The sequence below is a fragment of the Haliotis asinina genome, chromosome 5 (assembly GCF_037392515.1).
Source record: "Haliotis asinina isolate JCU_RB_2024 chromosome 5, JCU_Hal_asi_v2, whole genome shotgun sequence".
Lineage (NCBI taxonomy): Eukaryota > Metazoa > Mollusca > Gastropoda > Lepetellida > Haliotidae > Haliotis > Haliotis asinina.
In genome coordinates, this window is record NC_090284.1 from 3,257,365 (window position 1) to 3,275,193 (window position 17,829).

General features: G+C 38.4%; 2 protein-coding genes across 2 annotated transcripts in view; one reads left to right on the forward strand and one right to left on the reverse strand.

Annotated features, from left to right (window-relative positions):
* The window catches only part of LOC137283513 (U3 small nucleolar RNA-associated protein 6 homolog), a 154,807-nt gene extending 143,607 nt beyond the window's left edge, over positions 1 to 11,200 (reverse strand). Inside the window, exons 1-7 of the mRNA XM_067815056.1 lie at positions 10,984 to 11,200; positions 8,953 to 9,037; positions 8,328 to 8,369; positions 6,916 to 6,987; positions 4,893 to 4,913; positions 4,181 to 4,228; positions 2,989 to 3,052 (exon numbers count right to left, since the gene is read on the reverse strand). Of these exons, the coding sequence (XP_067671157.1) occupies positions 2,989 to 3,052; positions 4,181 to 4,228; positions 4,893 to 4,913; positions 6,916 to 6,987; positions 8,328 to 8,369; positions 8,953 to 9,037; positions 10,984 to 11,075 (424 nt within the window). The 5' untranslated portion in view covers positions 11,076 to 11,200. The remainder of the gene's footprint in view (positions 1 to 2,988; positions 3,053 to 4,180; positions 4,229 to 4,892; positions 4,914 to 6,915; positions 6,988 to 8,327; positions 8,370 to 8,952; positions 9,038 to 10,983) is intronic.
* Positions 11,201 to 11,388: 188 nt separating this feature from the next.
* LOC137284087 (RING finger protein 151-like) lies at positions 11,389 to 16,639 on the forward strand. The gene is made up of 5 exons (XM_067815767.1): positions 11,389 to 11,535; positions 12,139 to 12,253; positions 12,799 to 12,845; positions 14,617 to 14,683; positions 15,663 to 16,639. Exons 1-5 carry the CDS (start codon positions 11,411 to 11,413, stop codon positions 15,942 to 15,944), a joined length of 636 nt encoding a protein of 211 aa, XP_067671868.1. The 5' UTR covers positions 11,389 to 11,410; the 3' UTR covers positions 15,945 to 16,639.
* The last annotated feature ends 1,190 nt before the right edge of the window (positions 16,640 to 17,829 follow it).

The following is a 17,829-nucleotide window of genomic DNA, read 5'->3' on the forward strand; positions in this document are numbered from 1 at the left end:
TAACGCGTGCGCAGTGAATAGATTCGCGGAGCTTGAAACAGTATGCATACTGAGGTCGTGAGCAGTAGTCTAATCTTGGTTGTGTACACAAACAAGTAAATAATCTGCTCGTTATGTAAAAAAAACCATGTTGATTGTGGTGAGCAGTCTCTGTCACAGAGAAAGCTCAGTGTCTGGTTTATTCACACCTATATGTCTGCCTGCCTGTCTGCTAAAGACAACACGCAATACACAGCTTCAATCATTGACCACGTGCAGTTTGAACTTAACACCTATCAGACTATACGACATAAAGAAAATAAGTTGATTTATGACTCGTGCACCCGAGTCCTGTCTCTGCCACATTATGTAATTAGGCACGTGTGATACACATGACATGTTTTTATGTCTGTGGGTTGCAAACAAACTACATCCTTTTTTCTCGGATGACTGGATCTGACGGAAACTGGTGCAAACTCTTGTCAGTTTCAAGTCCTGCTTTGTACTTGGACGAATGACAGATTCCAGCCGCGCAGTAGTTTACTATCTCTACGGACATGATTTTTTATTGGATCGAGCGCAAATTCAGAGAATATGTATTTTCCAAACCCAACATCTCTATATACATTCTTCATGGATAACAACTTCTTTTAGTGTATATGATTTTGTTTGACAACAGTATATGAATCCATACTGAAACGACGGATCAAGTACACTAAAAGAAGTTGTTATCCATAAAGAATTTTACTTTCTGGTGACTGGCTATACTTCTAAAATGCCCATCAAACAGATCATCTTTCTCTACACACAATGAAATCTAGCATATCAGCAAATGAAACAGCCAATCGGAAGCCGTCGTTTCTCTTGAGTGCATATCCACCCGCTATGACTGGGTTCGGTCTCCCGAGGGCTTCGTTTCGGGGGAAGTAAGCCCAAGTACAAAATATTGCACTTTTGAATCGCGACTGTACGCTTATAATTGTGTTTATTTGTTTTTTAAAAGCAGCAGTGTATATTATATGTCATGAATAAGTGATAAATGTGTTTTAATTATGTTTGATTTTTTGGTTGCATGTGACCTTTAATGTTTTTTTAGAGTAAGTTTGTAAAAAGCAAAAGGCACCACTTTAGGGTCTGTCTCAAATATCTGCCAAGTTTTGCTGAAAGATATTAAATAGTTTTCAAGTTGTGCTCTGGAAACGAGGCCCTTTACTACATTTTGAGAGTAAGTCCGAATTGTTTCCATGGAAACCCATAAAATTATGAATCCCCAAAACCTGTAAATAGTAAAAGGCACCACTTTGGGGTCTGCTATACATATCTACCAAGTTATACTGACAGATATTAAGAAGTTTTTGAGTTCTGCTCCGGAACCGAAACACACCTCTCACTTTTGAGACTAAGTCCGAAACGTTTCCATGGAAACGGAGAAAATCATATATGACAAAAACCTATACATAGCAAACATCACCACTTGATATATCTACCAAGTTTTACAGAAAAATATTGAACAGTTTTTGAGTTCTGCTCCAGAAACAAAGCCCACCCCACTATTAGAATAACACCAAAATGTTCCATAGAAAAACAAAAAAAAATATATATATACAAAAATCTGTAAATAGCAAAAGGCATGACCATAGGTTCAGAATACTGTATCTATCAATTTTGGTCTAAAAATATTGAATGGTTTCTGAGTTATGCTACGGAAACAAAATGATTATGGATTGATGGACGGATGAACGGATGCACAGATAGACGAGGTGTCGACTATATGCACCTGCATTACATGCCGGGGGGATAATAATAAACAACATAATATAAAACATACAACACATTATACAATATACACAAAAAACAATACACAACAGACAAGTGTAGAAGTGAGCACAGCTCACATATCCCCGCTTCCTACTTTGAGACATGGAAATGACATTGATATATAATGTGACAATGATCTGCAGCTCACAAAACTTTCTCCTTGACCCTAAAAAACTTAATATACATGTTAGATAATAGTTTTGCCATGTACACCTTTAGTTACATATATGAAATGAGGAAACAGCAACATGAGTCATCAGAAGATGACATATCACCCAGCCCCCACATATTTGAAAGGACAAATCATCTGACAGTTACTTGGTGTTTTCTTAGATTACGTTTGAATCGTTTCCATGGAAGTCATGAACAATATAAATGCCATATATCTGTAAACAGCAAAAGGCACCACTTCAAGATCCATCTCATATGTCTCCCAAGATATGAAATAGTTTTCTAGCTGTGCTCCAGAAACAAAGCCCATCCCTCCAGTTTGAGACAGAATCGTTTCCATGGAAACTGGGAAAATGATAAATAACAAAAACCTGTAAATAGTAAAAGGCACCACTTCAGGGTCTCCCCTACATATCTGCCAAGTTTTGCAGAAAGATATTTAGAAGTTTTTGAGTTATGCTCCAGGATAAGAAGCCCATCCCTCCACTTTGAGACTAAGTCTGAAACATTTGCATGGAAACCCAGAAAGTTATAAATCACAAAAACCTGCAAACAGCAAAAGGCACCACGTTGGGGTCTGCCACATGTATCTACCAAGTTTTGCAGAAAAAAATATTGAACGGTTTTTAAGTTCTGCTCTGGAAATGAAGCCACCCCACCTCTAGACTAACACTAAAATGTTCCAAGGAAAAACAAAAAAAAATAAAAATGCCAAAACTGTGTAAATAGCAAAAGGCACAACTATAGGTTGAGATTATTATATCTACAATACTGTTACAACAACATGTTTTACATATTTTAAAAATAAATACAATACAATAGTGAAAGGAAACAAATTCCATAATCATAATTGTTTTAAATATGAAATATTACAACAACCTCAGATTTTGATGTCAGTCAGCACTTTTCTTTGCAAGAAACCCTAAGTATCTCTAGCTTTCAGAAATCAACAATTTTTAAAGCATCTCAGTCAATGGTCAGCTATTGGGGTTTCCCATATTCCAACTGGTTGAAGCTCACCTGGTTTCTTGTTGTGAACTTGGAGCATGCGGGTATATAGTCGGCTAACATATGACCTCTCATTCTGAAACATCAGAAGTATGTATCACCACTGACACCAGACACCAGCTGATTGCTGTCAGTTAATAAATATACACAACAAATTGTAGGCTTATTGTGGGCTTCCTATCCAAATCGATCTGACAACCATCTGAAGTTTGTTTCACAGCTCCAGGAAAGGTTCTGTTTCCCTGAGATTTTGTCTTTGGTGGTGACAACTTTGATAGAAACTAACAATCTATTTTAAATTGAAAAGGAACCCCAGAGAGGAAATGTAAACCAAATCTTGATCAATGTAGGCTTTTGTATTGCAGAAAAGGCTAGGCAAAAGTTAAAACTTTGTGGTTTAGGGAAAGACTACATCACACACTCTGGCTGGCAGGACTATCATAATGTCAATTCACATGGGTAAAACCTTTCATCATCCATAACTGTGAGATATTGCTTTGACAGTAGATTTTGTACCATGCTATGACGTCATGAAGTTGATGACGTCCTAATGCTACGACATCGCTGCTCTGCACTGCAAATCTAATGGCAGTGTTGGTTCAGAGATGTACATTTTTCATTGAAAACTAATGAAGAATGATTAGTGATTAGATGATAAACAGAATCTCACCCTCGAGTTTACTGATATCAGTTATATCAACATGTTGATAAAGGTAAAAATATCTTTGGAAAGCCTGGGATATTTGTTACCTTATCAACTCAGGTTGATATGTTTGGTATCAGTAGACACTTTGGTGAGATTCTCTACTTATGTCTCCTAGGTACACTTGAGCCTAAGTTGTAGTGTATTATAGGTTGGCTTGGTTAGGATGTAAAAAGGTACTGCTGGAAAACACAAACTACACCTTTTGAAATTAAGCCACTGGAATGCTTCAGCATGTTCAATTTGTGAAAGGAAAGTAACAACTTAATGTCATCACACGTGCAGCACCATATTGGAAGCAGAAATAAATTTGGAAGTGTTAAAATTAAAACTGCTTTAATTCTGTGTTTTTTCCATTTGGGAGGTCCAACATTATCTGTCACAAATGATGCCGTCATGACCTACAAATGGTGACCTCTGAGTAGACAACATCCCATTCAGTTGTCCAAAACTGGTTCATCCAGACTGATTTACTATGGTGACGGGAAAATTATTACTTACCCGGCTTTTACAGAACTCGATGTGAGACAGCCACAGTTTGACATCATCCTGTGACAGAGATACAACTTCATGACAAAACAATTACACAGTCGTACAATTATTTGTCCTCCCCTGAGGGAGAGACTACTTCATGACAACACATCAAAACAATATGTGTTCCTGATAATGATTTGTCATCCCCTGAGGGAGATACTACTTCACGACAACACATCAAAACAATATGTGTTCCTGATAATTATTTGTCATCCAAACAGGGGTACTACTTCATGACAACACATCTACATAGCCATGTATTTATTCATCATCCTGTGGGTGAGTGAATTCAGTTTTATGCCGCACTCAGCAATATTCCAGCTATATGGTGGTGGTCTGTAAATAATCAAGTCAGCACATGACTATCCAGTGATCAACAGTATGAGCATCGATCTGCACAGTTGGGAACCGATGACTTGTGTCAACCAAGTCAGCAAGCCTGAAAACTCAATCTCGTTAGTCGCCTCTTATGGCAAGCATATTCGCTTTTTATGGAAAGCATGAGCAAATGAAGGCCTGTTTTACCCCGAACCTTCATGGGTCTCATCCTGTGAGAGAACTGATACCTCATCTACAAAAATCATATATTTATTTGTCATCCTCTGAGAGTGACACTACCCTCATATCTGCATAACTGTGTATTATAATTTTCGTCAAATTTACCAAGAGAAGTACTTACTTGGAACCTTAGGCAGACAAGCTGAAACAGCAATGATTGACATGAACATTATCTGTTCTCAGGTATGCTGGTTTTACTGAGCACTTAACAATACCTTACAGAGTAAAAATCCATGATGTAATTCCCTTCCTTAATATTCACATGGACTACATGTGAACGTTTCATCAAAATATATTTATTGGAAAGCATGCAAATCTTTCTGCAGCCATCACTAGATTTTGTAGACAACACAAGAAAAACAGATTTTGAGTTATCTCCTTTTCATACTTTCGATGCATCATGTGTGAATCAATGTTATCTGAGACAAAGAGGTACAACCATGGAGTACCAAATGAGTTGCCATTGGCAGCAGAACACATTGAAAATAGTAGAAGAGTGCTAAGCCAATCAGAAAATGACATTTATGTGTGAGGTAAGATAAACAAGTTTGGAAACATCAGAGACAGGTCTCACACTTTCAGGCACATAACAAGCCATTTTCATCATGGAAGCCTGACAGGTTGCAAAGCTTTATATTGAAATCGTATTGAAGACCTGTTCAGCCTTTTTAGCATCTATCATGTGTCGTCCTTGGCTTTTTTCACAATGGTAGCTACAGCCCTGACATTCTACTGATGTGGGGAATTGAAGCCAGGTCTATATGAACAGAATATGGTTTAAAGGTCACATGCAACCAAAAAATCTAACATAATTAAAACATAATTATCACTTATTCATGACATATAATATACATTGCTGCTTGTTAAAAAAACAAACGAACACAGATATAAGCATACAATCGCGATTCAAAAGTGCAATATTTTGTACTTGAGCTTACTTCCCTCAAAACGAAACCCTCGGCAGACTGAACCAAGTCATAGAGGGCGGCTGTGCACTCAAGTGTAAAGACGGCTTCCGATTGTCTGGTTCATTTGCTGATATGCTGAGGGCTGATTGTGTGTACAGAAACATGATCTGTTTGATGGGCATTTTAGAAGTATGGTGAGTCACAAGAAAGTAAGACTCCTTATAGATGACAACTTCTTTTATTGTACTTGATGTGTCGTTTCAGTATGGATTCATATACCGTTGTCAAACAAAATCATATACACTAGAAGAACTTGTTAACCATAAAGAATGTATATAGAGATGTTGGGTTTTGTAATACATGTTCTCTGAATTTGCATTCAATCCAATCAAAAATCATCTCAGTAGAGATGGTGAATTACTGTGTGGCTGGAAACTGTCATTTGTCCAAGTACAAAGCAGGACTTGAAACTGACAAGAGTTTGCACAAGTTTCCGTCAGATCCAGTCATCCGAGAAAAATGGATGTAGTTTGTTTGCAAGCAACAGACATAAAAAACATGTCATGTGTACAAGTATCATGCCTGCCTAATTACATAATGTGGGAGAGACAGGACTCGGATGCACGAGTCATAAATCTATTTTGCTTATGGTGTATGGCCTGATAGGTGTTAAGTTCAAATTGCATGTGGTCAATGATTGAAGCTGTGTATTGCATATTGTCTTTAGCAGACAGGCAGACAGATATATAGGTGTCAGTATATATAAACCAGACATTCAGCTTTCTCTGTGACAGAGGCTGTTTACCACAATCAATAAGTGTTTTTTATGTAACGAGTAGATTATTTACTTGTTTGTGTACACAACCAAGATTAGACTGCTGCTCACGAGCTCATACTCCATGCATGCATACTGTTTCAAGCTCCACGAACCCATTCACTGCGCATGTGTTATGGGCGCAGTGCAGCACAGCTGTTGAAACCACTTTTTCCCCCAGTGCTGGGGGAAATTTAGTGAATTGTTTGAACTCTGATATTGCGGGCTTTTTTTCTATAGCGTTTTTTTTCCAACTTTATAGGTTGAAATGGCATTTTTCATGATTTGCTTAGGTAGGAGCTTACCGAAAGGTATCAGAATCTGTAAAGTTGTGTTTTATGATGCATGTGACCTTTAACAACTTATCTCCCCTTCAGAACCGTGTTGTATAAAGATGTCATGTATCTCATGGGGACACATACCCGGAACAGTTTGTGGATCCGCTGAATAATGGCCACATCAATCTCCAGCCTCTTGTACGTACACCCGGAACCCTAGAACAACATGGCAGGAGATTGTATTGGACTGTCACAACAGATCAATTAAATAGTAAACTGTATAAAATCAAACTGATGGTTTTGATGATAACTTCATGATCACAATATTCAGCAGATGTAAAATAAAATATTCATGATCACAATATTCAGCAGGGATAAAAACAAATACACCTGTGAAATACATGTGAAAAATGTCCTGGAAATAAGTATCCCAAATTGAGCTGAATTCAACATTCTGGCCCCAGCTTCTCGAAACAAACTTCAGTGTGAGGTTTGACTTAAGTTAAAGTTTTTACTGAAATTTGGGAAGACAAAGGAGAAGGCATTTCCCACAATGAACTGAAATCCATATTCCACTGAAACATAGAAGGCAATTTGAGTTTGGTGCATAGATCACTGAAGATTGTACAGGCTTTTTTATTTAAATAATACAATTGAGTTAAAAATTCATTTGATTCAAATTGTGAAACTCAGTTTCAAATTAGAGTAAAAACTGACGTCTGCATCAAGAAATCATGACCTGGTGGTTACATTGCTTGTACTATATCAGGGGAGTGCATAAACAGTTTCATCGTTAGAGCAAATGCCCAGTCGCTATCAGGAGATGTTTTAGTGACAATGAATGAAACATGAATATTATTCACCTGAAATCATTAATAATACTTATGATGCAAAATCAATTGCCAACATAACCAAATGTAGCGAGCTACAAGTCAGTAAAATCAGTCGGCTGCTAGTGACTGGCAATATATAGATTATTACATAGGAAGCCACATGATAACAACACTCTCTTGCAATGCAGAGTGAAAAGTATAGCTCATCGTTGAAAACCCATAAAAAATCCTCTGATGTTTCATGAGGCAACAGTTTTGCCGATATGATGTCATCAATGCTATTCTTGAAGGAAACACTTGATCTACTTGTGTGAAATTGATGAATAGTTCCTTATCACTCAAGAATAGCAAACCAAAAACTTTATATGATATCAAAAACAAGAATTATGTTTTTGTCTTACATTGTTGAAACCTGTCACCAAAAATATTTTAATACTTGCATCTAATCTTCATAAAAACTTTGTGGACAGATAAGTTCATCTGACAAATTTGTCAAACTTATTTGAAGAGCAAATCATGCATTGCACTGTCCTTGGATTTCACTGACTCAGCAAGCCATGACGGATGACTGTGGATCGCAGTTCTACTGCTAGTATCAGTACATTCTGTAGATAATACTACCCAATGTATACATGATATGCCTTTAATTATTCACTTCACAGCAGAGAACCTGATGTAATTGCTGAACACATATTGCCAATCTTGATAAGTTCTGTGAATTACCTCTCTCCTCTTCTCCACCAGCTTGAGAACATTAACTTCATACTGAAATACACAAAGAAGACACGCACAGTGCAAACAGTATAATCAAATGACAAGTCTTCATAAATGTATCATTAAGGTACCTTGGTTACCATCACTACAACATGCATAAGCAGGCCATACAGCAAACCATGACCATACCCAATATTCTCCACAACATTTGTTATAAAAGTTCAACATATTAAGATTACCATTGCTTGGGTGTGTTTTGTGCACTGTTAAACCCGGAGGCCTTCTGGTGCGTTCTGCCAACTAAAATCTCCAGATGAAGGTCTTTGTGCAATAGGATCTTGACAAGCCAGACAAACTTTCAGTCAAATCATGTTCATAACAGTTTCAAAATAGGAAGATTGAAATTTGCCTCAACCAAAGTTTTCTTCAGCAATGTCAGAATGTTATAAGTCAGGTGTAATGCTGAATCTTCAACATTGTTCAAGAGCAGCTGCACAGCATTCACATTGGAAACTGCCATGTATCATATAATGATATAAAGGTGAATGAATTTCCACAAACTAAAAATTTCATGTATGGCATGTGAGAGAAAGTTGTCATTTTTGCAGGCTAACACTTCCGATCCCTGACTCACCTGTATGTACTGCAGGAAATCTTCACGACACTTGGTCCGGCGTCGCAGCTTGTACTCATAGGATTGGCGCTTCTTGAGGATTTGCCTTCAACACATATAATATCTATACCTGTACTTAATCCATTGATAGAGGGATGCAGTGAATTTGTAGACACTGCCAGTTAATACTCGTTTTACAGAGAATTTGTAGACAGGGCCAGTTAATACTCTTGTTTTACAGTGAATTTGTAGACACTGCAAGTTAACACACTTGCTTTACAGTGAATTTGTAAACACTGCCAATGTTATACCCTTGATTTACAGACAACCATGAGTAGTGTTTCCCTTGATGCAGAAAAGCAGTGAATTTAAACACTTTGCATCAACTTTGTTGATGCAATGCTACTGGGAGCTTAGTTAAAAATTATTTACTTTATTGTTTGCCAGGTAACTGCTCAGTTCTGATTAAATACATGACCTGCTTTCCTTGTTTCTTATCAGTATTAAACAATCACAGTTGATGTCTTGATGAAAGTTCCACACTGAAGCTGACTCCCCAAAAAACATCCATGACTCCCTCTCATGACCCAAGGGAGTCATAACTCCTAAATTTTCATGTCTAGGGCAAACACTGTTTGAGTGTTCTATTGAAGTGTGAATAACTGCTTCATCCACTGCCAGCCAAGTTTGGTTGGAGGACAATGAAGTGCTTCTTTCAGTGGCATGTTTAAAAGTCGGTGAATCAGATAAGGACAAACTTTATGGATAAGCATCTTCTTTAATCAGATAAAGCGATGTTTTGATACAGCTTCTTGTATCGTTGTCAAGCATGTATCCCTTGCATCGAAATGTCGCTTCACTTGATTAAAGAAGTTGCTTATCCATAAAAATTGTCCTTATCTGACAATGAAGTGGGTGCACTGATTGTCTGATTGACAATAGCAGAGTACACAGGTGGCTGACTGGTCCCCATTGTTCCACTCCTTTCACACTCCTGTCTTTTTATCAGAGCTTGGGTACTGATTGGCAAGACATTTGAGATCACAGTGATTTTGAACAACAAACAGCATAACACTGTCCACAACATCCACACTTCACAAAGTTGACTTTTGTAACCTCACCAAAGTATTCAAAAGCCACTTAGCCACACGCATGCCAAAATTTAGTTTAAGGAAATGGACTCTAAGTCATGAAAAAGACAGAAAAGGCAGGAGCTGAATAACTAGCTGCTACCAAGCACCTGCCAATCAGTAGCTTATACCTAAGAGACATTTGCACAATTACCCAAGCTGATGTTTACACAATGCATGTTTGTGGAAACAAAGTTGTTTCCCTTCTGATACGTGGAATCGGTATAAAATCTTCACTGCCAGTTTTTATAGAAAACACTGGAATAAGATAATAACAAACCATAATATGTATCTGTTCCATATTACTGTGTGCAAAATACTCATGCCAGAAAGTCACATTAAATCTCCAAATTTTCATAACCTATTAGATCTCATTCGTGTTTAATCATTAAAAATTTATGTATAGAAAATACAAAATTGACAGTGTCAAATATTCATTTTTAACAAGTTTAACAGTTGGCAGTTATGTATCTTTACAAGCTGACCATGCTGACTCAAACTGAAAAGCTTGGCTGTAAGAATGGTAAGTGTCAATCACTGTCAATCATTGTAATGAAATGCAGCATTAATTTAAACATTCGAATATGGAAATTCACAATATCAAATATTCATTTTCAAAAGGTTTAGCAGTTGGCAATTGTGCATTCTTACAAGTTGACTCACACAGAAAGGTTGATTGTAAGTCACTAAGTGTCAATTTGTGTAATGAAACACAGCACTGTCAGCCGGATAGTGTCTGTTTTTGATAACAAATACAACCGACACCCATAAAAACAAGTTCCAGACATGGCGTTTTGTGATCTCTGAAATTTACCCACTGTCATCTCTGACTTGTTCAATGTAAAAGAAAACGATTTCATGTTGAACACGATATGTGCACCCCTTCTCTCGATCACGTCACACTTGGCTCAAAGGTTCTAACCTTGTTTCTGCTTTAGTGAACAGTTTTACTCTCTCCATTTGCTCCAGTTCTGGAAGCATTTCCTCAATACTTTGCTGTACAAACTCTGCCATTTTGAAAGGTGTCTTTTAGTATAAAACTCCTGGTTTACGAACGTACAAGTACAAGCGAATACACCACCCCACGTGTGTTTACACCGGAAGATAGTTAAAATACGTATGCAACATAAAATCTAAAACCAGTGCGAAACGAAGAAGGATTTCCAGTATCATCATGTGCTGTGTGAAGATCTTCCATATGTCTGGCATATACTTACCCAAACTTGAAAAAATGTAAACATGCATTTTAGGTCATTATTTTGTGTCAGCGGTGTGCAAAAGGAAAGACACTGACAAACAAGTTCAGTCTAATCCTAATTTTACATTTGTGTTAATGGACAGTCCCGGTTATGCATCACGGAAGTGGGCTACATCTGACATCAGACGCGGCTGTTTCAAATCTGACAGATTCAATAATCATGTCCAAAAGGAAACAGGATAACAAATTCGAAAGAAACACTTTAGCAGAAGAGGGGTAAATACTCAGCTCATAAATAGGACATCATTAGAATTCATTCCTTGTTACTGTAACTACCGTATCACAGAGGCCTGCTCTTTCTTCATGCATCCTGACAAAACAATGGACTCTTGAGTCTTGCAAAGGAACGCTTCACAAAGAGTCACCTTAGTGTCTTTTGCTAGGCATTTATCTGTGATGTCAGTTGATTTAATGTTTACTGAAACGAGATATTGGGGAAACAGTTGCTCCTGCAATATTCCAACACTGCAGCAAGTTCATTGATTGTTTCTTATACCTGTTCCAGTTTACTGAATGTATATTTAGGGTGAGGTATGCATGTCAGTTTGTAATTTTGGCTTTTGATTGGGGTAGGGGTTAAAAGCGGAACGTGTACCTGTTAAAGTCTTCATGATTTCACCCATGTAAATCTGTGGAAATTTTGGATAAAAATAATTACACGAACCACCCAAAGCAGCCATGAGGTCAAAGGGCTATGTTTTATGAAAATTAAAGGTAAGCAGATAAGTTGAGGTTCCATTTCAGGAATTTGTTTTGTGCAAAATGCTTGTGATTTTCACGTCTTTTTTACATATTCCTCCTTCCGTCCTATTCATACAGGCCTCGATACTTTTTGAACCCAGAGTCCGTAAGCCGCCACCTGTACTGCTCAATATGCCAGGAGGTGTTCTCAGAACCACAAAGGGCCCCATGTGGTCACAGTTTCTGTAAAAAGGTACAACAATACTTTCATTCAGTGATCACTTTAATCACCATGGCAAATGTGGATGCCTGAAGGTCGAACATGGCTTTTCATAGGCGAGTTTGTTGGGGAAAATCATAGTCAACATGTATAATTGGAGGCCAAAATAGTATAAAAATAGACCATGCAATCTTTTTTTAAAGTTATTTGAATGTGTTTCCTTATCATGAGTATGTACTGTAAGTTTTTTTGCCTAATAGTTTAAACACAATAAAACATTGTGCGGTATCCCTTTTTTTTCTTCAACTTCAGCAACCCATACTTGCCATAAAAGGTGACTGTGCTTGTCGTAAGAGGCAATTAATGGGGTCGGGTGGTCAGGCTCGCTGACTTGGTTGACACATGTCATTCGTTCCCAGTTGCGCAGATCGATGCTCATGTTGTTGATCACTTGATCGTCTGGTCCAGACAATTATTATTTATAGACCGCCGCCATATAGCTGGAATATTGTTGAGTGGCGTAAAACTAAACCCACTCACTTTTTTTCTTATGTTAATATTGGCCATGTATTTTGCAGTGTATTCTACCTTGGCTGAAACATGGGAGGACCTGCCCAGAGGACAGGTGAGGAGGCACTGGTCTGTGCACATGGTGCATGGGTTAAACAGGGGGACACAGATATGACCAGTCACTGACAGAATTCAGTCTAGGGTTAGGGGTGTGTTCCACAGTGTGATTTTAGAGGTCAGTTGCTGATTTCTGTCATCATAGGCTATAGAGCTATGGCCACAATAACTGTTGTAAAGCAGTGGTAAAGTATGAAAGGTGCTGTTGTTTTATTTCTATGGCTGCTGTATGGAAGCCTCTATTTTCTTAGCTGTATGACTGTTGCAGAACTCGCAAGACTATGTTAAAGTAGGGAAGCTACTATCATCTTAGTGCTATCACTTGTAAGGCTATGTTAAAGCATGGGAGCTGCTATCATCTTAATGCTATCACTTGTAAGGCTATGTTAAAGCGTGGGAGCTGCTAACATCTTAGTGCTATCACTTGTAAGGCTATGTTAAAGCATGGGAGCTGCTATCGTCTTAGTGCTATCCCTTGTAAGGCTATGTTAAAGCATGGGAGCTGCTATCATCTTAATGCTATCACTTGTAAGGCTATGTTAAAGTGTGGGAGCTGCTAACATCTTAGTGCTATCACTTGTAAGGCTATGTTAAAGCATGGGAGCTGCTATCGTCTTAGTGCTATCACTTGTAAGGCTATGTTAAAGTGTGGGAGCTGCTATCGTCTAAGTGCTATCACTTGTAAGGCTATGTTAAAGCATGGGAGCTGCTATCATCTTAGTGCTATCACTTGTAAGGCTATGTTAAAGTATGGGAGCTGCTAACATCTTAGTGCTATCACTTGTAAGGCTATGTTAAAGCATGGGAGCTGCTATCATCTTAGTGCTATCACTTGTAAGGCTATGTTAAAGTGTGGGAGCTGCTAACATCTTAGTGCTATCACTTGTAAGGCTATGTTAAAGCGTGGGAGCTGCTATCGTCTTAGTGCTATCACTTGTAAGGCTATGTTAAAGCATGGGAGCTGCTATCATCTCAGTGCTATCACTTGTAAGGCTATGTTAAAGCATGGGAGCTGCTATCATCTTAGTGCTATCACTTGTAAGGCTATGTTAAAGTGTGGGAGCTGCTATCATCTTAGTGCTATCACTTGTAAGGCTATGTTAAAGCATGGGAGCTGCTATCATCTTAGTGCTATCCCTTGTAAGGCTATGATAAAGTATGGGAGCTGCTATGGTCTTGGCACTAGCTCTAACTAATACAGATTGATGGAACAGAATGCAGGCATATGTATCAGAGATGCCGACCTCTCCGATTTGGGCTGAGTTACTCTTCAAACACAAAATCTACTGTTCGATTTGTCTGTAAAAAACTTAGACTTTTAGAAAATACAAATATGGTTAGAATTTTAGCCAATAGCCGTTTGAGTACGTTCATTTGAGTGAAGTATTATCTGGGTAAGTATGAGGATAAGTCAAAAGGATCCCGATGCCCTTCTCATGCTTACCCCCAACTCACACCTTCAGAGCTCCTTTGGACATGACTCCTTCCTTCATTTGACTCAGGGTTGGCATCTCTGTATGTATGTTTGTGACTTATTTATGGTTATAGGTGCTGCAACCATGAATAGTAAAATAAGACTGATGTGTCACCAATGTATCAGCACTTCTGTTGTTTAAAACAGTTCCCTGTACATAGTTGCTTCCCCTTACCCTGCCAGGATCCACTGAGTATGGGTTTCACTACCAGTGTTAAAACTCCAGTTCTGCTGAAAGTGAAGTTGAGTCACCTTTATAATGTAAATGACAGCCATATGTTGTTGTTTTTTACAGGAAACCCCTGCAAGCCCATCACCTCCATAATGACTTTATCCTCGAGAATATCATTGGGGACCAGATGGTATATACCTTTCTGTGTTGTTAAATACAAAACTTGCAATATTCCACCTACTGTATTTTCTCCAATAAGTGCCATGTCCCAAATAAGTACAATTATGGTACATCCAGGAAGTGCAAAAAGCTCTCGGTCTTCAATAAGTGCTGTCCTCAGTCTGTTGAAAAAATAAGCACCTGGGTGCTTATTTTGGGAAACACTGTATGATACAGAGGCTGTAACATTTCTGTGTACCAAGATCAAATTTGAACCCCAGGCTGTACAATCTTAGTTAGGTGCCTTGTCCACATGACCAAAGCTAAATTGAACGGACTACTACTATGTATAGAGCCAGATGAATTGCATGATCGATTATCTGTTTATTATATCCAAGTTGTGAATGTAAGTACTTGGACCCTTTCACCACCCAAAGGTTCAGTTTGGAAGTGTCATTCCCATCTCCACCCACAAACTTCACACTGGGCTTCACTTACTATTTATGGGTGATTTTTCTGGAGGGCATTTTTCTAGTATCATGTTTTCCAAATTGGTTTTCAAACAACGAAGACCCGTGAAGGTCCCGGGGTAGAATAGGCCTTCAGCAACCCATGTTTGCCATAAAAGGTGACTATGCTTGTCGTAAGAGGCGACTAACGGGATCGGGTGGTCAGACTCGCTGACGTGGTTGACACATGTCATCGGTTCCCCATTGCGCAGATCAATGCTCATGTTGTTGATCACTGGATTGTCTGGTCCAGACTCGATTATTTACAGACCGTCGCCATATAGCTGGAATATTGCTAAGTGCGACGTAAAACTAAACTCACTCACTCACTCACTCAAACAAAGAAATGTCCACAAGCTGGTCCAGTGTATTTATGATAACAGTGTGGAGAAATCAAGGACTGGAAAATGCAGCATGATTGAAATGTTAAAATAACATATACCACAACTTCTGAAGTCTGTAGTTGATGTTGTAGTAATACCTGATGGTTGTCTGTGCCAGGTGGCCTGCCCCCACAGAGCTGCTGGCTGTGAGTTTGTGGGGCAGCTCCAACAGCTAGCTTCACACAAGAAGCACTGTGACTTCAACCCATGCAACCTCCCTGAGTTTGTACTGAAGAACACAACCGACTGTCTCACTACCCCTCCCTGTGACCAGCTGGATGAAGATGTTGTGCCATCTCCTGGAAAGCCATCCTTGATGTTGAGGTTGTTCCGATCCGGGGAGTCTCAGAAACAGTTGCTGAAGTCCATGTTTGATGGCAAAGAAAACAAGCCTTCATGACAGACCTCTTTCTGACCAACACTTCCATATGAGCTTATGTAAATGGATTTTCTCTGTACATTCATAATAACATGAGATCAATCTTTAGAATTTTTGGTGTGACAAGTAGACCAACTTGGGAAATAACACATCAAGAACTCATCAAATCCTGGGGTCCATGATATACGTGGAATATTAGTCCAAGTGGCATTAAACCACTCTCTTTAATTCCTATGCCTAACTTTAAGACACCCTGCCTCTTTTTCAAACCCACTCTGTCAAATTCATTTATATCAGAAAAACAACATGAAACAACAAAGGACTTTGCCTCAGTGTCTGCAAATACCCTTTCACTCACATTTGCTCGGGATAGTCACATGGATTGTCCTATTTGTATATACTTGAAACATCAGTTTTGTATATCATGGTAGTGCAACCGCCTCCAGTATTTTGTTGTTTACAAACTGATCTAGATGTCAGAGCTATCTGCTCTAGTTGCAACAGTTTTCTGTCCAGTGAGAATATTCTCACATCTGGATATTTTACTACACGGGTCATTTTTGCAAAGCCTGCATGCATGCACAAATTATACTTCCATACAACAATTGTAAATAGCATGGCAGTGACATACAAGAGTGCTAAGTTATTGTATTTTAATATATCCAGATGTTTTTCACTGGTGCATGTTGACTGTAATAAATCAAAGATACATCACATTTCCTTCTTGTCTGTCCAGTGTTCGGAAGCTTTTTCTGTTAACCATTGCAGTCACGATCTGTGGAAAGTAAGTTCCAGTCCCTGACTCACTGAGAATATCATCATGGCCATGGTTTGTTCAAGGCAGTTCTCTTCTGGCTACATGGCTGAGATGGCATATATGTGATGTTCCAAGCAGCCTGTTAGTGTTTGGGATCACATTAAAGAAATGTGATCCCAAACACTTGTACTTGTACCGATTCACCTCAGAATGCAGTTTCTTTTGGATGCCCACTGCTGAAATGCTTATGGTTGCGATACGACTGAAATATAACAACTTATAAAACATCACTATAGTTACATAAGCTACTTTCTTTAAATGCTTCATGACAAAAACAACAAATTCTTCAAATGTTTTGACAATTTATGTCATAAAATGCCCAATATGCAAACAATACATATCCTTGGTGATGGATGTCCCACTTTTATTAAAAACAAACAAATGAAATAAGTTAACAAGCATACTTCCACTGCAGTCAATTTCTCACATTCATTTACATGGTAATGCTCAACAAAACAGTCTTAGTTCAATGACAACAACAATAGCAAAAACACAACAAAAGAAAACTAAATTCAGCATTACAAATTCAGAGTAATGTCTTGAGGTCAAACACTGAGAAAAAACGTCACAGGCCTGAGAACATATACTGTGTTTAGGCATATTTTGCTGTCCACGCTTCAAATGTCACGTAAGTGTCGCATCCTCTTATCTGTGGTGATGGGTGGATGTGTGGTGGGGACCCTGATGAGCCCCAATCTGCCACTCCCAAACTCCAACAGCATCAGCTGTAACACTGTCAGTGTATATACAGAACAGTTACTGTGAGGTTTGTCTACCTCTACAAGGGACGCGTATACACCGTGTGGCAATACAACATTGAAGAAACATTTCCATTAAAGAAATGTTAGTTGCACAATAAAACTCTCAGAAGTCAATCAACAAACCCTGGATTTATACTTCTTGTACATTAACATGAGAATATAGCACTTTACAATTTATGTTAATACAACTTATCACACTAAAATACACATATCACCATGACCTATTCACTCCATATTTCTGTCATAGCAGAGCATTGTGCACTATACACTTGTTGCACCACAACACATTTTCACCTTGTACATGTCCTTCGTACATCCCACAGCTGTA